The 10,944-nt window shown below is 40.8% G+C and overlaps 1 protein-coding gene across 1 annotated transcript in view; it reads right to left on the reverse strand.

Annotated features, from left to right (window-relative positions):
- Window positions 1-10,944, reverse strand: part of gabbr1b (gamma-aminobutyric acid (GABA) B receptor, 1b) — a 102,223-nt gene that overhangs the window by 69,563 nt on the left and 21,716 nt on the right. Inside the window, exons 3-6 of the mRNA XM_062529994.1 lie at window positions 5,976-6,040; window positions 5,638-5,776; window positions 4,479-4,664; window positions 1,467-1,484 (exon numbers count right to left, since the gene is read on the reverse strand). Coding sequence (XP_062385978.1) covers window positions 1,467-1,484; window positions 4,479-4,664; window positions 5,638-5,776; window positions 5,976-6,040 — 408 coding nt within the window. The remainder of the gene's footprint in view (window positions 1-1,466; window positions 1,485-4,478; window positions 4,665-5,637; window positions 5,777-5,975; window positions 6,041-10,944) is intronic.

Consider the following 10,944-nt stretch of genomic DNA (forward strand, 5'->3'; position numbering starts at 1 on the left):
ATTGAATCTTGAATCTTGAATATGTTTTGTAGTACAGCACTGTGCGATGTAATGTTTTAGCCTGAGAGATACAGTAATATGTTTTGTGGTACAACACTGGGAGATGTAATGTTTTGGACTATGCTGAGAGGTAACTTGTCTTTTTAGGTCCTGTAGTGTCGTGGAAGTGTATACCGTATCTGATATCAACATTGTGCCATTTAAAATCCACATTTCAGAGCTCTACACTGACAAGATGACAAGTTTCAGGTTTAGGTTTTTAGGTGTAGATTTTTTTTTTTCTTAACTAGGCATACTCTTCTTCCATCTAGTGCAATGTCAAGACAGATAACTATTTTAGCTAAAATAGTCTGATTTTGTACAGCTGGTGTGCTTTTTTTTGCTCAGATGCCTGTGAAATAGGATCTTGCATCTCACTGGTTTCATAGCAAAGCCATGCAGCAGACCAAACGTTGTCTTCATGGTGGTGCTGAAGACAGCTCTAGCTATTTAGTTCAAAGAAAAATACTGGAAATACTGCACGGCCCAGAATGCCCCAAATAATCATCGGTCATTGTCATGGGTGCAAACAATATACTCCGAGCAAGCAGAACTACTTCAGAGCCAAGGAGGCACTGAAGTACTTCCAACAGGTTACAACATGCAAGGTGCTAGTTTATTGCGATGAAGTTATTGATATGAATTCTCACATAGTTCTGATTCTTGTTTCTCAATATCAGAGGTGGAAACAAGGTATCGCAGAGGGTCTTGAGCTAACGCTGTATATTGTATATGCGTTTGATGTATATTTATGGAATGTAACACACAGTCCTACCAAGCATCATGTACAAAATGAATGATGTTATGACATGTGCTGTCGTTCATATCATCAATCATGACATATATTTCAGCTCATCATCTCTCACTATTAGCCTGGGAATACCCATACCAACTTTCTGCAAACGTGGGATTTGCTCTGCTGGTCCGTCTGGCCTAGAGGCCATTGAAGCCCATTTCCAATGTCCCTAAAACACTGGCATAAAAATACAATCGCTAATCCGGCATGGATGTGCACAGTATTTCTTTGGATCTGAGAGAACAACTGCATTTCAAACCTTCCTTTACAAGACTGCTACACTTTGGTAAGAGGTTAAGTTTAATTAAGTTTAATTTTCACTGCTTCAGTAGTTACATCCCTGCTGGAAGTCATACTGTAAGTCAATGAACCTTTTCCAGACCCACTCCCAATTGTACAATTGTGAAGGTGTTCCCAGGCTAATTCATTATGCTCATCATTATGAGAATATAATTCACACAAAGAAGTTAAGATGTGTAGAGTTTTCAAGTCATCACAATAAATCTCCAGTCTGATCTGGACTGAATCAGTTATACATAGGCTACTGTAATAGCACAATATTACATTTTAAACTTCACAGTATCTAAAACAGAAACAATACTATGAGTGTCAGAGGTATGAGCACACTTACCGGTGTAATTTCTGTCATCTGACAGCAGAAAGAGAAAGGAGAGACATCGAGGGTTAGACTTCAGAAAACAACTTTATAAAACAATATAAAACTGTAGGCTATCAACACTCAACATCAACAACTGAACATACACTCACACATTTAGAACATACACGCAAAATGCAACTATTTTATCATTTATGTGTTTTATTTAACAGCAGTAATGTACATTAATGAACAATAGTAGATGGGACAGAATTATCCACAAGGCTATTTTACATCTGCTGTCCCAAGACTAGTCAGAGATCACCCTTAAAAATAAACACATAAAACTGCCAAAGGAGTCCTAAGACATGTAAGAATAGTGCAACGTGTAATGTGATATAACATGATCAATACAAAAGACAAAGGGGGGAAATGTTATAGTTAAAGCAGAAGTTTCTACTGAAACTAAAAAAACCCGCAGACAACATGGCATATAACAAAACAGACAAGATCACTGTACCACAAGAAACTGAAACTCTAACCCAACTAAAAATAACTAAACATCACACAGAAAGACACAACACAACAGAAATAAGGAACCGAAGAAGCACAGACGAAATGAAGGCCAAACGATAGCAAAGCTAATGCTGACTACCGATTAGCCACTTCTTCAAGAATGGGTGATTATATCGATCTGCTTACGATCAATACTCAGCTCTAACTGAGAAAGCTGATTGACTAAACACACTTTTCCAAAATGGGACATAACAATCTTAAAATCTTAAAAACACTTTACTTGAAGGTACAGTATATAGGCCTACATAAGAGTGACATGACACATGAATCTTAACCCTAACCGTAGGCTACCCCTAACCCTAACTCCAACCCTAAATCTAACCCTCATTTGTCATGACAAAAAACGAATGACAAAAGCGTTATGTCATAAACAATGTTCATGACACGTTCATGACAGTGTCATGTCACTCTTATGTAGATACCTTCCAGTGTAACCCACTCTGGTCTTGAGTCTGTGTATGTAATAAGGCTATCCCAATGTAGCGGTTTACATTTTATTTCATTAAATTTGACAGTCATGTGTAACAGATGATGTGGTATGCTTTGGATCATGAACTGTTCCTGTCGTTGTCCAGTCTTTCACTTCCCATCATTCTGGTAAACACCTTGGTTTCATCTGAACAAAGAATCTTGTTTTCTGTTTTCTAACGAGGTCTTATCTGTTATTTGCATTCAGTATCTGCCATTTGTATTCATGCCGGCCTCTCTTGATTGCAGACTCTGATAGTGATCTGCCTATATCCTTTAGGGTGTCCTTGACTTGGCTAGATGTTGTAAATGTGTTTTTCCCTCACTAAAGATAAAAATTCTGCCATCGTCTACTTTAGTTATCTTCCCTGGTCTTCTAGGCCATTTGGTGCTGATTAGCTCAACAGCATTCTTTTTTTTTTTTTTTTTACCTCCGCCAAGGAGGTATATGTTTTCATCGGGGACCGGCATTTGTTTGTTTGTTTGTCTGTCTGTTTGTTTGTCTGTCTGTCTGTTAGCAAGATAACTCAAAAAGTGATGGATGGATTTCGATGAGATTTTCAGGGAAGGTCAGACATGACCCAAGGAAGAAACCATTACATTTTGGGACTGATCCGTAATTCTGTCGGAATTCCAGAGGCATTTATGTATTTAGCTTAGTGGTGTAATGGCATGGTATGGCCACGTGGTGGCGATCTGAATAGTTTCGGTTCAAATGTATGACAACCTAGGAAGAACAATGCAGGCGGAGGTAGCTGCGCTCTCGGAGTGCTTTTCTAGTTTAAGTATATTTTGTTGGGCTTTTTATGCCTTTAATGTTATAGGACAGTGGAGAATGACAGGAAGTGAATGGGAGAGAGAGCAGGGATGGGATCCGGAAGGCACCACTGGGCAGGAATCAAACCCGGTGTGCGGTGCAGGTGCTCCAGCCAGTTGCACCACAGCTGGGGCCAACAGCATTCCTTTTTTTAAGAATGAATAAAATAGTTGATTTGGCCACTCCTAAAATATCTGCTTCATCAGTCAGATAGATTTCTTTTTTAGTTTTTAATTATGGCCTCCTTCACTTGCATGAAGTGTTCTTTGGAGAAATGAGGGAGTTCCAATAAACAGCTACCAAATTCAAATGCTTGGAATGAATTTAGACCATTTATCTTGTTAATTTGATACAGAATAACAAGGAAACACATCATAGCTGGCCATGCTTGCGTGAGTCAGTTGTCCTATCATTTGTTAGCCTTAAATGGTTGTCAATGTATACAAATGGCTGTAATTCTTAAAGTGTTTATTTGGCAATGATTTTGTTAAACTCAAAGCTGAAAGTCTATACCCTGGAAATTCAGAGTTCTCGCGAGAGCACAGAACTCTGTGCTTGTGTCTGCAAGATACTCTAGCAATGAGCAATGATTCACCTTACTTTTATCACAGGAATCGGGGGAAACCAAAAATGGAGTGGGTGAGCTAAACTGATGACGACAGCGCTACAACTTTCATTTTTGGTCGTAGTGTTATCCAATTGCGTCAAAATCCAGAATCAGTCAGAGTAAACAATGGTTGTAGTGTTATCCAATTGCGTGCCGTGCAGTGAGATTTTCAAATGCATGCTTGGTGCCGCCCCTCGAGTTAGGCCTTTTTCATTATTCGTGGCCAGACCCTTAATCTGAAAGATTCCAGGTTTACTAGGTCTGGTTTACTACCAGGCTAGAAAGTCTACACTTCAAGCACATCTTCATTGCTTCGTTTCAGATCCATTGTGGGGATATTACAAAAGCTGTTTTGCTATTGTGTTACTTATGGGTCTGCCTGTATTAAGAGATATGAGCTAAGAGACTAGTCGGCAGGCAACATCAGCCATGCAACTGAAGATTCAAAGCAGTGTAAAAATAGTCCAAGCCCTACAAGATTTTGTCTCTCCATCAATCATTCATACATGCACATTTCAAAAAGCACACACACACTAAATCACACACATCACACACATCATCCTCACTGCCGTATACTCACAGTGGCAGACGGGCTTGGGGGAGTCCCACTTGCCAGCCTTGTTGCAGTGTGTGGAGTTGCGGCCCATGAGGATGAACCCGGGCAGGCAGGAGTACTGCAGCACCGTCCCCTCCACCGAGGGCCCGGCCGGCCACACGCTCACACGCCCGTTCTCCAGGGACGTCCACACACGAGGACACGGCAGCACTGCGGGAGGAGGAGATGAGGAAGAGGAGGAGGAGGAGGAGGAGGAGGAGAGGACAAGAGACGAGAGAGAGAGGGAGGAGAGAGAGGGAGAGATGTTTTCTAGTAGGCCATTTCAGCAGGATGTGTTAATCTCTGGCTTCCTGCTGGATTGCTATCCGCAATCGCAGCAGATCAGACCCAATATGAAAAGATTAATGATGAAAAAAATGATTTACTTTGCTCAAAGATGCACTAATAACCAGATAAAAAATAATTACAGCGAAAGTGAAATGATCAATAGGCCTACTGCTACTGGCACATGAACCGGTGAACTAAGAGGCAGAGCGGAGCAATCTACTCAATATAATTCTGCTTTCAAATAAACACTGTGACAAGAAGTCGATAGACGGAGTTTGTGGGCTCTGATATCTAATCATTTTGACAATTTAATACCATGCGCATGAACTTACACGCAAAAACCAGTCACATTACTACAAACTGTCATTTAAATTAAACTTCGGTTATTCCTCTAAATGTCAAAAGGCACTAGTAATTACGCATCTGATGCTTGACTGGACCCTGCAATAAATGCCAATAAATTTGGAAATGTTCTGACTGTGATGCCCTGCGGCTTGTCAATAAATTAGCATATGTTTGTATTACCCCAGTTCTCATTGTGTGCTTTCTGCCGTGTACTGTAGGCTTTTTGTAATGCACACTGTGGGTTTAAACTAGTGCCAAAAATAACAATAAAGACACCTTTGGCAAAAACACTTGCAAATGTTGTTGATTTCACTATATTGTCAAGCATTAACACTTTCTATCAATTCACAAATCTGTAATGCTTTAACTTCAAAAATTTCAAAACTCAAAAATGCATGAAAATATTATAGTTTAATCTCCACCATTAACATAAGTAGCCTGTATACTAAAACAAAGCAGCTCCATATATGTATACAGTAGAGAGAGAGAGAGAGAGAGAGAGAGTACTAACAGCAGTGGCTTTTCTGGTTAGGATCAGTCCAGGTTCCATTGGGTAGACACTTCCTGACTTTTGGTCCCACGATGACACGGTTTCCCCTGCAGATGTACTCAATCTCATAGTCCACTGGCAACACCTGCACACTCCGGATCTAGACACACACACACACACACACACACACACATATCACACATGAACTGAGAGCTACAACTGGTAGCATAGTCACATTCCTGTCTAGCACATGTACTGTACATCACAAAACAAAAGCACGCACGCACGCACGCACGCACGCACACACACACACACAAACAATCACACTCTCATACACACACACACACACTTACACGTACCTGCTCTTGTGTCAGGCCTCTGTATCGGATCCCTCCATCTCTGGGGGGCCGGATGATGTTGCAGCCTATTGAAGCAGACAACACACAAACTCCAGATAAACAAACTCTAATCAGCAATAAATCTAATCAAACACTGGGCTAGTTCAGGCACGCTGCTGTGGTCAAACAACAGACTACCCCCACTGCCATCTCCTCAGATCACACTCTTCCAACAATATATTATCAGAATATATCTGATAATCTTAAAAAATGAACTATGAACTAATGCTTATAATGCATTTGTTCATTTATTCATTCATTCATTCATTCACTATCTTCTGCTTACTCATTAAAAACTCTCTCGGAAAATGTAATGCCATTGCAAATTATTTCAAGATTTGGAAATGGCACGGCATGTCTGTTGTTTGCTTTTTAAAACCTCAGGTGGGGGGTTCAAGCAAATAGGCACAGTAATACTTACCTAAATGATGCAGCATTGTAGCATTATACTATTACGTACAGTACAGTATATAAATTGTATTTTTAAGTTCAGAAGTTTCCTGAGTGAAATGTAATGCACATGCAGAATAGACTTTGGCAACCTTATTTGGGTTTGCAAATTCTGATAGTAGGGCTGTCACAGGATGCATGCAATCAAGCTACTATCTGAAATCTGAAAGCCTATTTCGTCCTGTGCCCTATTCTCACCCTTTTACATGTACTGTATGTGTCACTTGATATTCATTTCTGTACAAACCAAAATGGATTCCTAAAGAAACGCAAGCATCAATCCCATAAGGGTATCTAAATTATTTTGATTTTGCGATGAGAATTCTCTGTAAGGAAGGAAGCTTATGAGGGCTAACTAACTAATGCGTAGCTTTGACCTTAGTGTAATTCTAGGTTTCTTGATATATAAAACAATAATAGGCTAATATTTAATTGATTTCTTCCTTATTTATTCCTTATGTCTCATTCACAAAATCTGTATTCTATGTACTTGGCAAAGTCTCACTGGGCCAACATAATTTTTCAATTAATGACGAGAGATTAAGCAGTAGTCCTAAGTAGTCCTAAGTCCTTTGGAAACAAACGTATATAGGTACAGTATTTGGATTGGTTTAGATAATAACACACACTAATGTTTCAACGCCCACGTACGCTTTGGCCAATTCACTGTTCTTGCCGTGCATCACACAAGACTACACCACAAATGGGTCAATGAGAGCTTGAATGGACAAGCACAGAATGCAGTTCTCATGTTTTCAAGCACTGGAACATGACATTTGAGATAAAGAATCCAGCAGAATGAAGAGCTAATGACGTCCAAGGCAAGGCAAGGTGATTGGCCAGCTAGGAGGTGTGACCACTAGGTACAGATTTGGATGCTGGTGTGTTGGGGAGTTCTAAGAGATGCTCACCCTTGACCTCCATCACCAGTGTGCAGCGGACTGAGGCAACCAGACAGGTGTCTGGGAGAATGGGAACCTCTGCTGGGAAGCGACTGGGAGCAAACTGGTGGGTAACTGTCATTCGGCGTGATATTCTTTGAGCTAGGCTGGTAAGAAAGAGTGAAACTGAAATTTGTGAAGACGGTTGGGAGGGACAGACCAGTTCTTTAGACCCGTCAGTTTAGCTTGATCCATCGCTAACCCCCGAGGCGAGACCAAAAAGCAGAGAAAATTGGTGCAGGAAACCGCTTGAAAGCAGTGTCCAGCAGAGGCAGGGGATATTCACATTCTTGGTTGTTATTTTGTCTATGCACAGGGAGAGCCCACCATCCTGTTCCCAACATAGCTGAAGCCAGCTGCTGCGGGGGAGGTAGAAGACTGGATGAGACCATTCTTGAGAGCCCCCTGTGTGCCTTCTTCCATCACAATTTCATGAATGGACAAGGATAGCCTGGCATGTGACGCAACTGTGCCAGAAAGAAGGTCCGCGACATAGTCATAGTAACGGCATAACAATGGGTCCACAAAGCTGTGGCCCAGTCCAGAGCCTTTCTGCAGTAAAAGTTGGACGTCTTGACATCTCTGGGGCCTATACGGACTTTGACTCACTTTTGGAACCAGGTTTACAGTAAGTGATCATTTGAAGAAGTGCAGGTTTTGCCACTTCTTGGATTCTTCTTGGAGAGACAGAGACACAAACCATGTGCTCAAAGGGTTCAGCTCTTCAAGGTCGACTGGGCTGAGCTGTGAGCCAAGAAAGAACTAAAGTTGAGCCATGACTTTGCGCAGTCCCCTGCACCCATGGGAATCATGACAAATGACCTGTGCATGCAGGGGATGGAACTGTGCACTGAGCACTCTGCCAGTGCTTGTTTAAGACACAAGGTGAAGGACTGATGTCTTCTCAGTGCACTCTGATTAAGAGTGAGGACTCATTATGGACCCCTGAAAACCCAACAGAGATGTTTGTGGATAGAGGCTCAGCTTGAATGTCCCCTTGGGGATCAATAAAGTATATATCTACGTATTGTGTATGGTGCAGACCATGTCAGTTGCATGTAACCTTTTCAAATGATCTCACTCTGATGGGATGCCAAAAGAAATGCATGTATGTTTTTTGTCTACTTGACAGGCCATTTAGCTGTTTTGAATACTTTTTTTTTTTTTTTACAAAATAGTGCCTTTCAAGAGATTTGTTATGAAAGCTGTCAAGTAATCAAATATACCTATGTATACCTTTATGCAGATACATGTCATGGTTACTTTGTATTTCATTTTGATATTTTTACATTTTGAGCATTTTATATATATATATATATATATATATATATACAGTATATATATATATAAAAAAAACAGTTTGATGTACTTTTGTATACAGTTTGAGTCTGAAATTGATGTACATTTACAAATAATTTACATTTTGCAGAAAAATATCTGAAAAGCATCTGATACAAAACGCTCCCACGCTTGAACTGATTTAGATGTTTTCTTAGTGTCGTCAAGTTATATTTTACTCACTTAATATAAACTGGATCAGCAAGTAATGCCCAGTCCACATGCTTTAAAGACAACGACCAGAGCTAAGATGCCTCTTCCACAGAACGTAGAACACAGAATGTATATTTTCTGTATGCCTAAAGAGGCTTTTGTTCACTGTTAAACCCAGAGACACTCCCACATGATAGATGGAAAGATCAAAGGTTGCGGTCTCCATAGAGGATGCTTATAGATGGATCTAGCACTGAGCCAGCAGCACCAACACCACTAGGGTAGATAATCCTAGCTGCTGCCAAGGCCGTAACAGCAACTAATGCTCCACTGAACACTCTAGTGAACCTGTAGCAAAAGTGGCCTTATGCGCCAAATGCACAGAGCAGTCTCTTCTACTGGAAACACAGAGTGCTGATGACCTTGTTGGCATACAGTACATGCACTATCAAGTATGAGTACGGGAATTGTGTGATAACGTCATTCTTTTTCCAAATGTAGCCTATTTACCAGTCGGTATGAATGCAACTGTGCATGATTGTTAGGGGCAGATCACAGTGTTATTGTATTTGTCTTGCATGTCCCCAGAGTTCTACAGTGGAGACTCTAAACACAGAAATAATCAAACGCTGAGCACAGCCATAATTACTAGGGCTGGGATTCTGACTTGATTGAAACCATAATTAGCCAGGCTTGCTGGATTAACCCAGGCTTAAAGGAGAAATCAGGCGATTTTTCACAGAGATCTTTCACGTAATCTGCCTGGCTGCTTAAGTTGTTGGAACTAGCATCTTGAGCTAAGTAAAAACGACTTTAAAAAAAAAAAAAAAGTACTCAGTGACGAGAAACGGATATCGATGTGAAAAATCTTCCGGATTTCTCCTTTGATCGCTCCCCTGCTGATCGTGACGCCGACCAGCAAAACGATTACATCTTAGATCTGTGTGGACTTTCCATCGCTTCATTTAGAATGATCAAGAGACAATCTATGATTCACACCAAGTAATTATGGGAACATGAGTATGTGTATCTGGACAGGATGAAATGCAGCAGCTGGCCAAGTCTATGCAGTGATAGCCAGTCAAGAATATAAGTCAAGTAAATTACACAGTAATGTATGTGTTTCGTTTAGTTTAGTTTAGTTTAGTCAGTAGAATAGTAGTGAAAACATGACAAATGATCTAGGACAATGATATCTAGATGCTGCACTCTATTATTAAAATAGTATAATATCATATTTATATAGTATTATATAGCTATACAAGTCGAATAAACCTTTTCAACCATAAATTCAGCATCTGTTTGAGAGCCTTTAAACAAACAGTATACTGTAGGTAGTAAAGGGGAAAGGGGAAGGGGTACTTGGACATACTGTTAAACTATAGCCTTCTAATTGTTTCATATTATTCTGTTCTGTGGTTCAGTGATTCAGAGGATATGTGCACACCAGAAGCAAATCGGCTGGCAGAGCAACAAACACAAATAATCCTAAAAATGTCTCAACAATGTGTGTGTGTTCGTGTGTGTGTGTGTGTGTGTGTGTGTGTGTGTGTGTGTGTGTGTGAGTGTGTGTGCTGCGTACACCATTTTCTTCAGCTCAGCTCATTAACTCTGAACGATTGCCATATTAAGAAGCTGCAGTCAGTGAGAGTAGGAGTGTAGTGCAGCAGGTGTTCCATGGTGCCCAGCTAGAACTCCACCCATCCACCTTGACCGTGACCAGCCACAAGGGGGCAGCAGTGGCGTAAATGTGCATCTGACTATGCAGCAGAATAAATATGTGTGACATTTGAGCTGATGGCCAGAGCAGAGTCAGTGAGCTCTTTGTGCTCAGGTGCTGCAGCAAGTCTCCTGCAAGCAGCTGGAGGCAGCTGGCGCAAATGCTGTTTTCTAACCATAGACCTCTTTGGAGACATTTGATGCTCTACCGTGCACAACCACCAGATGGTGCACTTTCAATGCTAACGCTTCAATGCAAGCACATAAACACCAAACCACAGTAAACACACAACACTCCACGTCCAGTCTGAGAGAATAGAGTGTGTACA

The sequence above is a fragment of the Sardina pilchardus genome, chromosome 24, assembly GCF_963854185.1.
Source record: "Sardina pilchardus chromosome 24, fSarPil1.1, whole genome shotgun sequence".
In the NCBI taxonomy this organism is placed as follows: Eukaryota; Metazoa; Chordata; class Actinopteri; order Clupeiformes; family Clupeidae; genus Sardina; species Sardina pilchardus.